The 17,900-nt window shown below is 43.9% G+C and overlaps 1 protein-coding gene across 2 annotated transcripts in view; it reads right to left on the bottom strand.

Annotated features, from left to right (window-relative positions):
• Window positions 1-17,900, bottom strand: part of CACNA2D3 (calcium voltage-gated channel auxiliary subunit alpha2delta 3) — a 1,028,076-nt gene that overhangs the window by 71,177 nt on the left and 938,999 nt on the right. For both annotated transcript variants that reach the window (XM_066350330.1, XM_066350329.1), the window contains 3 exons: window positions 7,030-7,105; window positions 4,146-4,198; window positions 2,002-2,057 (listed from right to left, as the gene is read on the bottom strand). In XM_066350330.1, coding sequence (XP_066206427.1) covers window positions 2,002-2,057; window positions 4,146-4,198; window positions 7,030-7,105 — 185 coding nt within the window. The remainder of the gene's footprint in view (window positions 1-2,001; window positions 2,058-4,145; window positions 4,199-7,029; window positions 7,106-17,900) is intronic.

Below are 17,900 nucleotides of genomic sequence, written 5' to 3'. Positions count from 1 at the left end.
TAGGAGTGGGATCATGGACACCCACTGTTACTCCAGGATGATGGTACCAACCCAGCAGGAAGGGGCAAGGTCAGGCCCACACCTGAGGGTTACCAGGACAGCACATGCGTGGATGAAAGCCGAGCCTCTGGGCTGGTCCCTGGGCTCTCAGCTTCCCAGGACAGAGCCAAACCCGAACACTCTAGGACCATGTCCTCTGTTCTCAGAAGCTGCTCCATGCGGGTGTACACATGTGTAGAACTCTGCAGATGTTGCTACATCTCACATTCTAACAAGAAATTAGTGAGTTACTGAATTTAGGCAAAATGGGCCTATGTGTAGGTTACAAAGCTATGGTGACAGCAATGAAAATGGTCATACCTGGCCCCCCAAAATGTGTTAGGGTAAAGATTGAGCACAAACTATACATTAAGCAGCAGTTAGGTGTTAAGGGATAACAATGGTTAAGACACAGCTCCTGCCATTAAAGCATTCTAGTCTAGTGTGAAACAAACAAACTGAGGCATGCTGGTGTGCAGAACTGGGAAGTGTGTGACTGACTGGGCAGAGCGAGGAAGGAATGCCGCTAATTCTTCCTGGGAGACGTGAAGGACTCCTCACTGCCTGGGGGCTCAAGGGGAGGAAGCAGAAATGCCAGGCTGAAATAGATCCAGCACCTGAGAAAATGCCAATATGTTACTAATCGACCCATTTTTAAATGATAGATAATTTAAAATAATAATAACAATGGTAGCAGTCTGCTCATGCCTGGTATTCCAGGTTAAAAAATAATCAAGATAAATAAATATACAAAGGAAAGAGAAAGCAGGGTATATCTGAGAAACAGCACATGATTGAACAGGCAGGGAAATGGTCCTCATTAAAGAGCATGGCTTTTGTCAGGCATGGGGAGTCCACTAGTCACCACTGTGGTGCTCAATTCTATCATTGCTGTTTTCACGAATTAATTACAACTACTGCCTGACCAGGTGGTGGCGCAGTGGCTAGAGCGTTGGACTGGGACGCGGAGGACCCAGGTTTGAGACCCTGAGGTCGCCAGCTTGAGTGCGGGCTCATTTGGTTTGAGCAAAGCTCACCAGCTTGAGCCCAAGGTCACTGGCTTGAGCAAGGGGTTATTTGGTTTGCTGTAGCCCCCTGGTCAAGGCACATATGAGAAAGCAATCAGTGAACAACTAAGGTGCTGCAATAAAGAATTGATGCTTCTCATCTCTCTCCCTTCCTGTCTGTCTGTCCCTATTTGTCCCTCTCTCTGACTCTCTCTGTCTCTGTCACACACAAAAAAAATTACAACTACTGTTTTTTGAGTGCTTAGTGTAATCCAGTCACTGTGCTCAGCATATACCCAGACTTATCTCTTGACTAGATAACACACACATACACACAAACGGTAAGGGATATATATTATGTATTATTTTCCTATTTGACTTACTGTGGGGAAACTGAGCCTTGCCCAGATCAGCTCAATTGCTAAAAGGCCAATGTTGGAGCCAGGACCCACATCCACACTGATTGAAGTCCACATTTATTCCTCTAAGAGTGTCTACTAATTACTGCCCAAATCATTGAGGGTGTGGGAATAGGAAAAGTAATATGCTTAGACTTATATTTTATGAGGGTAATTGTAAAAAAAAATCAAAACTCAAAAACAAAACAGAAGTTCTCTCTTCATTCAGCCTGAGAAGGCAATGAGTCTGTCTCCCTTAGATTTTAGCACTGCCCACGAACTTCATGAGGACTTCACCTGTGCAAAGTAGGGCCTCAAAGCCTTAGTTAGGAAACAGGTCAAAGTGCATGTTCAGCATGGGCTGAATGAAGGCTGTGGAATTTTTGTCAGAGGAGATGGCGCTGCACTTAGCACAAAGGGCGCCTTCCGCTGACAGAGCTGAAAAATCATCACTTTGCCCGGAGTAGTTTCATGCGAGCCCATCCCTGATGAAAATCAGCCCTTGAACACAGGGTCTGTCCCTCTGAGCTGGGAAAGAGAAACCAGCGGCTGCTTACCTTTTGCTGTCATATCTGAGTGCCACCAACTACAGAGGTTAAATTCCACCAGGAACCTAAAAGGTGATGAGAAAGCCCAGTTACTTGGTCATCTACATCCTGAATGGAATAGTGACATCGTGTTAACCAGCACTGTCACCTTGTTTGTAAGGATAACATCTCGATCTAGAAATATCAACACTGTTGATTCAGTCACCACAGAACTGCCACTGGACTTTATCTTATTTTTAAAAGGCTATTTTATCACCAATGCTAACCAAACCCTGAAATAAGGTTTACCTAGGCTCAGGACTCTGCTAAGAAATATTCTGCTTTATGGGCAGAAATAGTTTCTAGTTACAGCCTGAGTCCATAGTAAAATGTCCACTTCTAAAGGACTTCCCCAGCCTTGGTTCAGAAATACAAATAGAATATTTTCTACTGAACTATGATCTGTAGTAATAAAGGATGATTTCAAAATTTATACTGCAACGCAAACTTGTTCAGCCATCTGTGTGTGTGTGTGTGTGTGTGTGTGTGTGTGTATGTGTGTGTGTGTGTGTGTAGGGGCAGATGGGACAATCATCTCTTTATGAAATTAGACCACAGTGTGAATTCAAAAAATCAAAATTTCTCAAATGCTCATAAAGAATGCAAAGTAATATAAATCCTCCTCCAAATTATGGAGACAGACCAAAATTCAGCCATTTCTTTTTTAGGCATATGGCTACTATTTCTAGCAACACACTTTCAATCAAAACCCAACTGTTGGGCAAGCGAATTTGTAAAATTTGTATTTTTTTAGTTTGCTCACTTTTATTACTAAAAATTGGCACTGGGCAGCCAGGTGTATGCTTGCCCTCAGAGCAGGGCAGTCGATGGCAAATTGTGATTTCATTCCTGCTTGGGAGGGGCCATTGATTTGCTAATGTTTACTGGAAGAGGGATTTTTGTGGGCCCAGCCAGTTTTGCAGAGAGAGTATAGAGAATGTAGAGTGCTGAAGAAGAAGCTAGTTTTACAGAAAGAGAGAGAGAAAGTGTGCAGATGGGGAATCAGAGCTGAGGGGCTTTGTGAGCTCCACTGAGACTGGTGGGGCCTTTGATTCTAGGAATGGAAGAAGATTCTCCTGGTTGTGGAAACAGAGAATGCGTCAGGGCTTTGGGAGCTACTGAATGAAAGGGAAGTGTTTTCCCTGCCTGTTTGCTCGTCAGCTGGTACGAGACTTTAATAAAGGAATGGCCCACCATTTTTTGGCTCCACTGTTTCTTTACTGTCTGTCCGAATTCAATGAGAACCTGCATGGCCATGATGGTGGTGGCCACTGGCCTTATGCCCACTATTATTTACCTGTTACTATATTTCTGTGTCTTATGTACACGCAGAACTCACTCCCTACTTGACTTTATAACTTTGTTAAATTAGTAGAGTTCATGTTAAAGTAATAGATACCATAATGTCTGTTCCTTGAATGGCCAGAACTCTGCCTTAAACCCACAGAACTGGAACCTTAACCAGGAAAATCAGAATGGGAGAGTTTGGTGCAGCTTTAAAGATCTGCTTCCCGTGCTCATTCACGGAGATCCCCCTTTTGTGTTTCTGCAATGTGTCCAAAATCTCATCTGGAAGTCAAGCCTTTCAGCTCTGTGCCATTTCAAGTGTGACCTAAGTCACAGATGCAATGCACCCTCCAAACAGGATTGAGACTGGACAGGGTGAACAAGTAAGTCACACCTGAGAAAAGCCCAGGCCCTGGCCCATGACCGCATGGTCCCCATGCCTTTCCATGACAAGACACCCCAAGCAGCACAGTGGACAGCCATGGCAATTTGTTCTTCTGACCACAGCCCACCCAGGCTGTGTTAAAAAACAGCCAGACATCTCTGTTAAATTCAACAGTAACCACAATAAATAAATTTGGTTTGTGTATTACAAGCTGTTAGTCTGCTAAATGATGACATAAGGGCATAAGCAGTGACCATGAATAACTTAATAAAAGATAATTTTTTTTTGGTCTCAATGTTCCATATTTCGAGGTTTTCAATGAGGTTATCTCAGAATATTATGAATCTAATGGTTATTGAAAACATGAGGTGGAGTCAACCAATTTACTTAATAATACACAAGAAAAGCAATCAAATTTTTTAAATGAAGCGATTGTACTCACAAGACAAGTTCTGTCATTATCCATTTTACTGCAGCGAGGAAAGCATTATACGGCTGAGGAGAAGAATTTGAGTCATGAAAACAAAGTGTATCACACACAAAATTTGTAGTTTAACTTAAGGCTGTCCTTAAGTTAAATACATAAAGACAATGTTATTCTTTAAGAGAGATTGATATGTTAAGAAGCAGCGAAGCTCTAGCTAAAGGAAGAAAATGGCTGGATATGGTATCCCAAAACTAACATTTTAAAACTTTGAACTCACCTGAAGTGAGATGTGATTTACAAGTAAAATAAACATGATCTAAGACAGGGGTTATCGCTGGGAGGAAAAAGGAAGTTCAGCAAAGGATGCTTAAACCTTTACCCTCTGGGGGCTAATATTTCGCAGCCTAATGCTGAGGGGCTAGAATCATATAACTAATTTCAAATGGAAATTTACAGAGCTGCTTCTCTGGAAGGTGATTTCTGTTTGCCATCACTGTATGCCATTCATTGAAATAAGCAAAAATTGCATATATTTGATTTTAATGTTGCCCATGAATTATGCAGGATTTAAGCTGTGTTTTCTCACACATCTTTGGACTTGAGAAAATGATAACCATATAAACATGTGATTTTATCCTTGAGAAAAATCCCCTTCACTCTATAAAAGAAGGCACTGACAGCCTAATCTTTATTTCAGAATATTTTAATTGAAAAAAGCAGTTGAATTGTTTACTCTGTGATATTTCCTATGTGGATAATTCAATTTCCTGAATTCTGGAAAATACCAAGTCTCCCCCTCAGTCAGTTCTTTGTACCTAGGTATGTCAGATATGTGAGTGGTGAGCAGCTTTGAAAGACAGGCAGACATTGGCAAAGCCTGGGCTCCAGATGGCAGGTCCAGAAAAGTCTCAGAATCCTTTGTGGTTGCATTTAGATATCAGAGAATTGAAATTCCAAATCCTGGTTTCTTAAGTGAGGGCTGCTTAATCCTGCCTTCTGAGCATTTTGATGATAAAGACTAGATCTAGGAAGGGGGAGGTGGGATTATCCAGTTTTAAATAAAATAAGAACCAATGTATATACTCCAAGCCATTCTTGAAACCTCCCTGTTTTAAGCCAACAAGTAAATAAACAAAACAACAAAAATCTACCGGGGCTACTCCCAGCCCACTGGGATTTCAGACTGGATTTCTTGTTCTGATTTGACTGAGTGTCTCACCATCATTTCCTGATTCACAGAGCCCTTGGGAAAAGGGTCAGACAAGGATAACCTGCTAACTATCTCCTAGAGCCAAATGCAACCTTGCAGCCCTGTGATTTGGCCATCATAATTCTTAGGGATTGAAAAATAATCATCTTTCTTTCATAATGACCCAGGTCCTCAGACCATGGGACAGTTCTGTGTCTTTGTACCTGCTGGGATGGAGAGTGACATTTCAGTGGTCCTAGGTAGTATGAATTAGGGAGGAGAGATAGAATGAATAAGAGGATTAAAGGGGTTTTGGAGGTAGGGGAGGGCAGGCACAGGGGCAGTCACCCTGAGACCAGGGGGAGGAGCACTCACACATTTCCTGCCAGACCCTGGCTCAACCTCTGGGGAAACAAATGGATTATGTAAATACGGGATTGAAAATGTTAAATGCACAGTATCATTCAGAAGAGTAAAGCCACTGAGCTTTTAAGTCTAATAATGAATACATACCCTGGGCACATTTTAAATCTGGAAACAGTCATGCCAAGGTTAGGGAAGTTGAATTTGGAAAGATGATTCTCACTAAAAAGCAGTGTTTTTCAAAATGTCCAATTCTTAGATCTTAGTGGCCACTCAAAAATTTTCTAGCTCCAAGTCATTTCTTGTGCCCTCAGTGTTTAAGAACCATGTTAAATATTTGGTTTTTAAATAATCCCCTTTCAAGATTGTACATCTGCAAATGAGAAGGTGTATATTTATATTTTAAAATCAAAATGACTTGTTTCAAACCAAATTTTAGGTTAATTTCTAGAATTTACAAAATAATAACATATAATGGTTATGTTTATATACCTATGCTGGACTATAGATATATATATAGACCAGAGGTCCCCAAACTTTTTACACAGGGGGCCAGTTCACTGTCCCTCAGACAGTTGGAGGGCCGCCACATACAGTGCTCCTCTCACTGGCCACCAAGGAAAGAGGTGCCCCTTCCAGGAGTGCGGCGGGAGGCCGGATAAATGGCCTCAGGGGCCACATGCGGCCCGCGGGCCGTAGTTTGGGGATGCCTGAAGACTATAGATACAGATATTGAAGGTGTCTATAGCTAGAGTTTTTTTTGTATGTGTTTTCAAGTTATTGGTGGCCAAAGTTACATTGTTTGCACATTATAAATTATATTTTATAACTGGAAGTAAATTATAGCAGTTATTTCTGGCAGTCAGAATGCCCTTTTATAATGTTACAATAGCTATGCTGATTGATCCTAAACTGTGATGTCAGTCATGGAAACAGCTCTAGAGAAATAAGGTTGAAACAGCAGCAGCGTGATCGGGGTGAAAATCTGCCATCAAACTTGACTTGGTTCAGAGGCCAGCAGTTCTCTGACAAACCCAGAGGAATATTTCTGTTGACCCCAACCAAATTCTCTTTTAGAAGCATAAAAGAATCCTCAAAACTTGTCCCCTCTTCTATCCATCAAATGGGGGCTGCTGCATTAATCCATCCAAGACTGTGATCTGTTTGTCATTCATATAGTCACTGAATTTGGATTTAAACAGAAGTGACTCTGCTCAACCAGCAAAATCAGCAACTACTTTGAAACATCCATGGTTTTGAAAAAGGTAACTTGATTACCCAAAGGAAAAGACAGGCTCACACAGTGGCAGAGACGCGCGGTTTTCTGGGTGATGACACTGTACTTACATCCAGCAGACCGTGGGCGCCATCGCTGCTCTCTTTGTTGGCCCTACACATGGCTTGATAGTCATAAAGGGTAATTCTGTAGGAAAGAATGAAAAGGAGCTTCACTAAACGGGGACATACAGGAACCAAACGGTGCAGCATGAACACGGCCATCAAGTGTAGCAGGGTTGAACACAGATAATTGCACACAGAAAATAAGGATGACAAGCCTGTGAAGGGAACCAAAGTTTTACCATCCCAAAAAGTGCCTTTTGGGATATTGATTTTAAGCTGTTGGTTAAGGAACCAAAGATGCAAAAGAGTTTTTGGGGTTTTTCCCCCCAAAGTTAGAAATGGGGAGGCAGTCAGCCTTCTGCACGTGCCCGACTGGGATCCACCTGGTATGCCCAGCAGGGGGCGATGCTCTGCCCATCTGGGGCGTCGCTCTGTTAAAGTGGGAGCCATTGTAAGCACCTGAGGCAGGGGCCATGGAGCCATCCTCAGCGCCTGGGCCAACTTTGCTCCAATGGAGCCTTGGCTGCGGGAGGGGAAGAGAGAGACAGAGAGGAAGGAGAGGGGGAAGGGTGGAGAAGCAGATGGGTGCTTCTCCTGTGTGCTCTGACCAAGAATCGAACCCTGGACTTCCACATGCTGGCAGGATGCTCTACCACTGAGCCAACCAGCCAGGGCCCAGAATGAGCCTTTGACTCTCCCCCTTTCCTACCTGAGGACTTCAGATGGAGAGGCCTCCTTTAGGAAGGAGATCTTAGCAAGGTCACCTCTCTCTGCATGCTCACTTTAGCCTATATGCATGAAGTATGGGAGATAGGAAGGATCCATGCAAAAACCTGATCTTTAGGAAAGACCCTCCTCCCCATTATTTGTGGGGTGCCTGGCAAAAATTTGTTTGCCTTGTGGTCTCTCTTTTTCATCTTCCTGTGAATTACCTACCTCCCCTTTGAATTCCCAGACCCCTGTCTACTTCTCCTTTGTCCGGAATGGAATACAAACCTCAATTGTTCAATGCATTTTGGGTCACATTCTTATGGATCCCTGAATATACATTTGTATAGTAAACTTTGGACATTTTCTCCTGTTAATCTGTCTCTGTTAATTTGATTATTAGCCCAGCTAGAAGAATTTAGAAGGTGGGAGTCTTGTGTCAATAGCTAGATATTAATAAAGGAGAGGAGCAAAAGGAATCACATGTTAAGAAGCCCAATTGACTTGGAAGCTGGATCAGATATTAGGTCTGCTTCACTAGTAAGTTGCAGCATTCATGTTCTCCCCAGGGAATTCCAGCATTGCCCACCAAAGGGATCAACTCTCCTCCCTTCCCCCATGTAGGGAGGAAGGATCTTACTGGGAAAAAGCCAGACCTCCTGTAGGCACCCAATAGTGGGGTGAGGGGAGAAGAAAGGAGAGATTCCCCTGCTGGGCACATGTTCACTAGAAACCAGATGACATATCAGAACTTTTAGACATGCCCAGTAAAAGCCAAGATGGGTGCAGAGGGAGGTAAGCACATGCACAATAAAAACTAAGATGGTGACAAAGGGCAGAGCCTAGCCTGGGAAAACAATCGGATTGAATAAGGGACAGATAACCCCAGAATATCTAAAAAATAGATTGGTTGGGGAAGGACCAAGGCAAGCCTGCAAAAGATTGGGAAGTTGATTGGTTGGTTTGAAAGGGTGCCTTGTCCTTCCCAAGCTGAGATGATATAATCAGAGCCTAACAAAGCTCTCCCTGGCTCGCTCCCTTGGTATCATGTGCTGGTGTTGATGTTGGCATGTTCTCTCTCCACGGCAGCCATGTGGTCCTGGCAGCCCTCTGGGGTCGGGCAGCCCCGCGGACCCTAAGCACAGCACTGTTTGCGGCCTGGGCACATCAGATGAGGAGATGCATCTCTGGGTCCTGGCCCTTCTGAGCCTAGTGGGTACAGGTGGGCCTGCAATCCCACAAGATGGACTTCTTCCACCTCTAGACAGACCTAAGCCATCTGGTTGTGAATGGGATAGTGTGGCAACCTCTTCAAAGACACCTGTGCCCTGTGTGCCCTAACAGAAAATCTTGCCACAGTACCTCAAGTTTAACCATGCACGAATCTGGGAAATGCTTTTCCCATGACTCTGTGGAAGGACCCCGTTTTCACTAGCAACAGGCAAAAAGTTATATTTCTTCAGCCCTCAAACCAGGAACACGGCAAACTCTAGGACTGAAGACACAGTAATGATGCCCTGTGTAAGTGCAAAACTAGCTCAAAATGGCGCTATCCTGTTTAAAGAAGTACTGAGTTGACTTTCAGTTACCACAGACCCAAACTGCAAGTCATAACGCAGAGGCATGTGCAGAGGAGAGAACTTCGACCTCCAGTTGCACTCAGAAGCGAAGTCTGTCCCCAAACCCCCAAGGAACCAAAGGACCAGGATATCACCGGAGCTTGAACACTGAAACCCTTTCAGAAGCAGAGGGTTTGTTGTCCAGGAAGATCCCCTACTCATGTCCTTTGCCATAAATGGCCAAGCTCCAAGGTCCTCCAATTAAAACTTGCACTCCCAACACCTCCACAAACCTGTTCCCCCTATACCCTTAAAAACCCACTCTGTACCCTGGATCAGAGAGTTCAGGCTTTTGAGCATTAGCTTCCCATTCTCTTGGATGTTGCCATTTATAATAAAATAGCCAATCTTTCTTTCTCCACTGCAATTCTCAGTGTTTAGTGTTTGGCTCTTTTAGCGCTGGGTGGATAAGCTCATTCTGGTCTATAATACTTAGAAATTGAAGAATAAAGGGAATAAGGATATTAGGGTGGTGAGGAAATAGGAGAACCCCCCACCACCCACACACACAAACTGATACAACAGTCATGTTGGTTTGTCAAGGATGATTGGCATGGACCAGTATTCCTCAGAGGGAATATGCGATTCTGAACTGGATTCTGGGCCTTGGAAGAAATCCGCTTTGGCTATATCTCCAGGATGATAGCTAGGAAGGGCTAGTTTGAAGTAAGGAATAGCAGGATCCTCTGTCTCTCTCGAGCACTAGAAGACATACCTGGACCCACATAAGCCCAGCACTTTGACAATTTGTTGGAAAACAGCCAGCTCACTGACTAATCCCCACCCCACTGCCACCACCATGATAGTCAGTGTATTCTCACTTTTGAAAACAGTGCTGTTTATGAAACAAGAGAATGGGCATTTATTTTCTCCACTGGTGATAAAAGCATAACTTTTGTCCTCATTATGACCTGTACTCAGAAGATCTATTTTATAATTGCTTTTCCTATCAGCTTTACAAAGGATAATGGCAGTTTCTGGTAGCAAGTTCACTGCTTTTAGATGGAGCAAGCCCATTTTCCCAAAGGAGACATGCATGCTATGCTTCCCCTGGGCCCCGTCCCACTCTTCTGGGCACAAAGGAGAGACACTTAAAGTCCAGCTTGAGTTTCACAGCAGCTGCCAGAGGACATGTTAACACTGCAGTACTACAGGATTCCCACGTGACCAAGAGGAACTCGCCCCATAGAAGCTACTTTCTAGAACAATAGAGCGCTTAGTGTGGGGGTACCTAATGCTATGCTAGCCATGAGCAACCAGCCAAGGCTCTGGCCGGAGAAGTACCCAGGCAAGCGTCCCTCAGAAATCACTGACAACCCCTGTAGTAACCCAGCCACAGGGTCAACTGCAGACTCCAGGGACAACTATAACTGGTGCCACCATGCCACAGCGGCAAACTCATCTGGGGGTTCCTACAGGGAGTCCTGGAAGGGTTTTCTAGAATTTTGCAAGAATTATTTTGGGCTTCATCCTTTTCCTACTGCTCGACTCTGTCTCTAGGGCAGATACCTGGGGGGGGGGGGGGGAGAGAGGCAGCACAGGTTGAGCGGATCAGCAGGTGCCTGGGTCTCACAGACGTGGCTACGGGATGGCCTTGGCTTACAGCTTGCTTCTGCCATTTGTCCAGGGTGACATCTTGAGCAGGTTGCTTACCCTCTCTTGAGGCTCCATTGTCTCATGTATAAAATGACGCACAGAGACATGTGAGATGTAAACACTCAGGCAGGTGAAAGTATACTGAAATATACTTTGTATAGTGTCTGAGGCCTGTTATGATCCTTATGACAGAAGGCCTATTTTTTTTTCTCTGTTAGCAGTTGGGCTCTTAAAACTATACTGTTCCCAAAGACCCAAGTGATAGCAGCATGATCTAACTGTTAAAATACCAGCTTTGAAGTAAGTGACACCAGAACTGAAATCTTAAATCATCTGCTTATTACAATGTTCTGGGTTTGTTTGTTTTTTTAACGTTTTGGTGCTTCACTTTCCTCACCTGTGAAACGTTGAGAACAGTGGCCACCTTACAGGTGGCCGTAATGACGAGCTGCAGCCACATGCGTGTTCCATTTAGCATAGCACATGACACAGGCTCCTCCAGCAGCGGGTAGGGTGGCAGCTGCCATGGTAATTTATTGGTATGGTTTTCACTGCCATCATTAATTAATGGGGTTGGTGTTTAATGCAATGGGAATTGACTCAGGTTTTATCCAGCTGGTTGGAGGATGGACCAGCCTCCTTCCTAATTTTCTCAGCTCATTGGCACATATGACACAGTGTAAAATTCACACGTTCCAGTTGTACAAGGCACCTTCAGAAGCTATGCTGGAGTTATCAAGAGACTATGCAGGAACTTCTGGGCATGGGTTTCTTAGCTGAGGACCATGGTAGCAACAGCTAATATATTATACTTATCAAACTCTTTTTAGCAACCATGAGCAAGGTCGTCTTCTAAACATGTCCCTGCAAGGTAGATTTTCATCAACCTCATTGGACAGAGAGGCAAACTGAATCTCAGCCAGCCTGAACCTTGTGCTCAGTTCATACACCTAACCAGTGTCAGGACCAGAATTAAATGGGGGCCAATCTGTGCTGACCTTACTCTACTCGGTTGGTCAGAAAGAGTCTAGGTAGGAAATGCTTAGAATGCAGCCCTGGGTCCCACCCGAGTCTGTTCGCAATGCCACAGGAAGTGCTGCCCAGGCTAAGTTCTCATAACCAGTGTCCAGACTCAATTTCCCACCCAAGCTGAGGGGCTGTTGTGGTGTCACTGGGCCTGGCTGCACCAGCTGGCCTGCTAGTAAGAGCCCCTTGTCATGGTAACCACCCAGACGGCCAGAGGGCAGGAAGCTGGATTCTCCTGGGATCACTTCAAAGGCTGGAGTTTACACGCTGGGGCCAGACTCAATTGCTCTGGGGCAGCCTCTAGGCTAGGGTTCCTGCCTTTCATTTCACCAGGAAGCCCTCCTGATACCCCTGCCGTCAGGAGGTCACGAAACAAGCCTTCCCTGCCTTCTCCACGCCTAGACGACAGCTTTAACTAGATGTTACAGAAAGAGAGACTTCCAGATTATTACCCTTTTTGAAGTGATTTTGTTACTGTTTTAAATAACTCCATTTTGTGGCTATCTGTATCCTGTTTGGCTGATTATAGTTAAAGAACATGGTAATTGCCTGCTTTCATTTGGCTCTAAAATAAGCCCAGAGCATTGGGTCCAGCCCAAGATCGGTGCTGCTTTGCTGCCCTCAGCAGGGGGAGTTTAATCTCATACAGATAACATGCCTGCATCCCCGTGGCATCAGCACCAGGCCCCTTGAGCCCCAGCCTGCAGCCCAAGACCTCATCATTGGCATCGCTGTGTCCCCAGCCGTTCTTCCAAGCCAGGACAGAAGGCAGATATGGGCTCTGAAGAAGAAACTCAAAACAACACAAACAAAGCCTGGGCAACCTAAGCATTCCTGTACCAGGTCACATGACAGGCCAGGACATTAGGACTTGCTTAGAGCTGCTTGGCTGAAGCTGCTCTTTTCCAACTAGACAACAACCATGACCAAGAAAAACATTTTCTTCTAAGAATTAGAAGGTTGAATTTCAAAGGCCTGAGTTCAGCTACTTTTTAGGCTTATTAGTAACTACCTGTGGGGCTAGCATTTATTAAATACCTACTATGTGCCCATGAGGCCGGGTACTTTACCTGTAACGACTCAATGAATTAGCTCACTTTGGATAAACGGTTACCTAAGAACCAATCTTGAAACAGCTTGATGATTGCAAATATAGCCCTAAAAGCCAGACAGGGAAGGATTTGAAATAGAGACCTGCTGTGGGACATATTTAAGCTGTTCTGAATCCAAAATTATGAGGAGCAAAGTGACTCACTAGGGTAGCATTTAAAAATACGTATTCTTTGTCGAGCTGTAAAAAGTGTTTGCTGGGGCTGCTTTCAACTCGCCAGTGATAGGGCACAGAGCTGGGACACAGGACACTCCTCACAGAGGGACTGTGGCCATGGGAAGCCCTGTTGGAGACTACCTCTCAGAGAGCCAGGAAAGTGGGAAGCCCCATCTATTGATCTGTTAACTGAAAATCCAAAGGGGCTGTGCCTTCTCTCCTTCGGCATCAGTAGCCACGTCCTCCCGCCTGTTCCTGGAGCTCCACAGAGCACATCTCACAGCACAGGTGGTACACTGACACAGCCCTAGCCCGCTCCTTGTGAACGCTCCGACTGCCAATCACCAGGACCAGTCTAGCCTGGACACCCACCATAGCAGAGAATAGGAGTCACGTGGTTGCACGGGCCAGGAGCCCAGTACACAGGGTGTGTAGGGTTGCTCAAGACCCAGTGCAGAACCCTGCAAGGGAGCCCTGAGAAAAGCCTCACTTGTTCTATGGATCAAGCAAGGGTCTATCAGCACCTAAATGCTTTTCATTGACAGGTGCTGATAATATTAAACAACAACAAAAAAGTTACAGATACTGATCATGCCAGCATCTCACCTAGGTCATAAAAGTAACAGTAGGAAATAGCCCTGGGGAACAAAATTTTTGTTGCATCCACAAAAACACTTGTTCTTACCTAATTCGAGTGTGCTGATCTCAAATCTGACATTAGTTTTTCTCTGTAAGCTACAGTTTTTTTTGCAATTCATGATTTTAGGTTTTCATCTTATTGTAAAATTTTCAACATTTAGTTTAACATAATGAAGTAGTATGTCTTCTTGGGCATCATCTTTGTGAAAATATAATAATTTATATAATGCAGTAAATACATTAATATACTAAAAGATATGATTGCATCAAAATTTGTCTACAATTTCAAAATAGAACATATTAAAACACTTATTTTAATCATAAAATTTGCGCAAAACTTATTTAAATTCTATTCAGGCAAAATTTTGCATTTGTAGCTCTTGTGTTCGTGTCCTTGTTGAGGACAATCTCATTTGATGCTCCAGCAGTAGTCTGCTCATCACTAACAGCTCCAAGATTTTCGGGAAACTTATCAAGGTGACTGTTCAGGAAGTGAATCTTAACTCTCATGTTACATCCAATGTCGTGGAAAGCCAACAGCAACATTTGAACCAGCAGTTCATAGTTTTCTGCTTTTTTGTTGCCAAGGAAGTTCGTTGTAACTGCCACAAAAGACTGCCATGCTGCTTTCTCCTCCTTATTCATCTTCCTGGAAAATTCTTCGTCACGTATTAGGGTTCGAATTTGAGGTTCATTAAATACCCCGGCTTTTATCTTCTTGAAAGACAAGGCAGGAAAAGCAGAAATAATATGTTGAAAGCATTCACCTTCTCTATTCAAAGCCTGAACAAACTGCTTCATTAAGCCAAGTTTGATGTGAATTGGGGGAAAAATGATCCTGTCTGGATTAACTACAGGTTCATTCACAATATTTTGCATCCCTACTTCCAGAGCTTCACGTTTCAGCCACTCCTTCTGTGTCCAGTGTTTCTCCTGAGCTCGGCTGTCCCACAAACACAGAAAGCAAGGATACGTTGTAAACCTCTCTGTTGTCCTAGCAGGAAATTTACCATTTTAAGATCCATACAAATGATCCAGTTATGCTCCTCATACTTCAGAATGTCGAGGACAATTTTTATGTCACTATAATCTTCTTGCAGATGAGTTGAATAACCAATTGGAACCACTGCAAAAACATTCCTGTTGTGTAGGAGAACACATTTCAGACTCCATTTAGAGCTGTCAGGAAATAGCCGCCATTCTGTTGGACTGTAAGTGGTAACACCTAGCTGGCTGAGAAGACTACTGATATCATGACAGTAAACAAAGTGTTCATCTTTGGAAAAAAAGTCCACAAAAATTTGTTCACACTTCCTGATATGGGATACTTTAGCTGACTAGTGAAGTACATTCTATTCTTGAAGCCTGGAGGCTAATAACTCAGCTGCTTTCTTTGATAGGCCCAAATCTCTTACTAAGTCATTCAATTTGGGTTGGCTAAACTGCTGACGGGTTAATGCCTGCTTGGCATCAGAAGAAGACCCTTCAGATTCTACAACCATTTCCTCATGCATCTTATCAAAATACACTTGATCACCATGTTCACTTTCTTCATCCTTAGAAGAAATAAAAACCATTGAAAACTGGAACCGGGAGTGTCTCAGAGTGTGGGATAGGTCATATTGCTGAAGAAATATTAGGATATGCGATCATATGCCGTTTTATCTTGCCGATGCCCTTTGTATGGATCAGACAGAAATAACAGTCACTGCTGTGGTCCTTATGTTCACGCCAAACCATGGGAATACCAAAAGGCATTCCTTTGCGTTTTCCTTTTGTCCAGTCACAAAGCATTTCCTCACAATTATGACACACAATATGAGGAGCCCAATTCTTGTCTTAATCGCCAAGGGGAACTTGAAAATAGGCAATATATGCACGTGTCACAAATGATGAAATATTGCGCCTTTGACGTTGAAGTGTGTAACAGCCACATAGATAACAGAAGGTGTCAGGACTATTCTTACATTTACGCCTACTCGAAGAAGCCATGATTCAATCTTAAAATAAAATAAGAGGGTGTTTATATCAGATAATAATTTTTTACATTTAAAAACAACTACAATTATGTAAAAGTGATATTTGTAAAATGTTAATTGCCTTGTGGTTATGTTCAATCCAAGAGTCGTTGCCCTTTACTGTTTATCATTTAAAAACCAATGCATGCCATTAACTGTAACAAAAAAAATTAAAATTGCATAAAAACTAGAGCATGCACCAAAAAACGGATTTCAGATTTGGAGTCAGCAATGCAGAGATATATAGAAAGTTCTAAAACCTCATGCAACAGAAAATGAAAAAAAAATTTGTTCCCCAGTGTAATTAATTACTTTCTGCCAGCAATGTAGGCATTCTCTGTGATTTCAGAGGCATGACTGCATTTTGTGGGGGAGGACTCCAAGGCTCAGAAGGTGAGGTCCCTGCTTCAAGGTGATTACAGCACTGCTAAGGGGAAGGGCTGGGATTTGGATGTAGTTCTCTAGTTCTTCAAAGCTATGCATTTAAACTACTTCTCAAGCACGTTAACCTTCTCCCTTAAGGGTCTCATGGGGATAGGTACTAGCAGACGAAGCTGGAAAATGGGATGCACACTTACCTCTAATCCTAAGGCCAACTTGTGAGAATACAGGCTAGTATTTGTTTACAATAGCTATTCTCAACCCTGCCTGCTCTTTAGAATCACCTGGGGAACATCAGAAAAGGTACATATACATATGCTGGTGCCCAGGCATCACGTCTTCCCCCCAAGATTTCATTGGTCAGGGACAGGGACCTAGTATCAGTTATTTCTTTAAAAACTTGCCTAAGTTTAATATGCAGCTGGGGTTGACAACCATGAATGTTAGAATGTGATGTACCCACTTGCTTATTATTTCTCGGGTGTTTGTGCTTCCCCTCTCATTGTGAGTGTGAGTCCTGGCAGGAACCGGGACTTTCACAGCCCGGCACATCCTCCCAGCGCTGAGTCCCAGTATGGACACATCCAGGAGTGTGTTATTGGCTGAATCGTGCCCCTTGGAATTCATATGTCGAAGTTTTAACCCCCAGTACCTGAGAATGTACCTGCACTTAGCAATAGGGTCTTTAAAGATGTGGTTACATTAAAATGAGGCCCTTACTGTGGGTTCTAACCCCATTTGACTGGAGGCCTTATAAGAGAAAATTTGGACACAAAGGCCATCTATAAGTCAAGGACAGAGGACTCAGGAGAAACCAGACCTGTTGACACCTTGATACTGGACTTCTAGCCTCTAGAACTGTGAGAGGATAAAGAAGCCACGTCATGTTTTGTTACGGCAGCCCTCGAAAGCTGGGCGCTTGCTTCACTCGCCAGGTAGACAGGTCCCATCTGCAGACCTCAAGGATGTACAGAATTTCTAATTACCTTGGGGGGCAGCAGTGATTTGATAAACAAAGGGGAGTGCCCCAGAGCCACAAAGAGAGCGCCCACTGAAATAACATTGCCCCAGGGAGCTCAGGAAGCTTCTGGAATCAGAACCCCATGTCCCCTCACTGAGCAGAGCAGTGCTCTCCCGGCCACGTCTGCTTTGACTCTAGGTCAAAGGGTAACGCGCACGGGTGCTCTGGCGGTACACCTAGCCAGCAGCTGATCTGCCCATTCACCTGCCTCTTCCCTGAAAATTAGCTTTACTTGTCAAACCAAAGGGGAAAATGGAATCATAATTAATCCCACATAGAAAAGATTACATTTCTTGTGTTTCTTTGTTTGAGTAGGAACTAGAAGGGAACAGCTGAATTCTGCTTGGGAAATGAGTTAATGCAATAGCCAATTGAGTGTATAAACTTGGATGCTGGGGGAGCTTCCTTGGATTCTGCCAAGGTCATGAAGCCATGTCTACATTTTACAGCAACTGCCCTGCAGTAATGCCTGCGCTGTGCTTATTAGCACAGTGTGGGGCTCGTGCTGAGGCTCAGTACCTCCGTACCTAGGAGTGTTGCCATTATTATTATAAGCCAAACCCAGTAGGTGTTACTGAGTGTGCCTGCTTTCATTGCCTGGT

Source organism: Saccopteryx leptura, chromosome 10 (genome assembly GCF_036850995.1).
Source record: "Saccopteryx leptura isolate mSacLep1 chromosome 10, mSacLep1_pri_phased_curated, whole genome shotgun sequence".
Lineage (NCBI taxonomy): Eukaryota > Metazoa > Chordata > Mammalia > Chiroptera > Emballonuridae > Saccopteryx > Saccopteryx leptura.
This window is presented reverse-complemented; position numbering and strand designations above follow the sequence as displayed.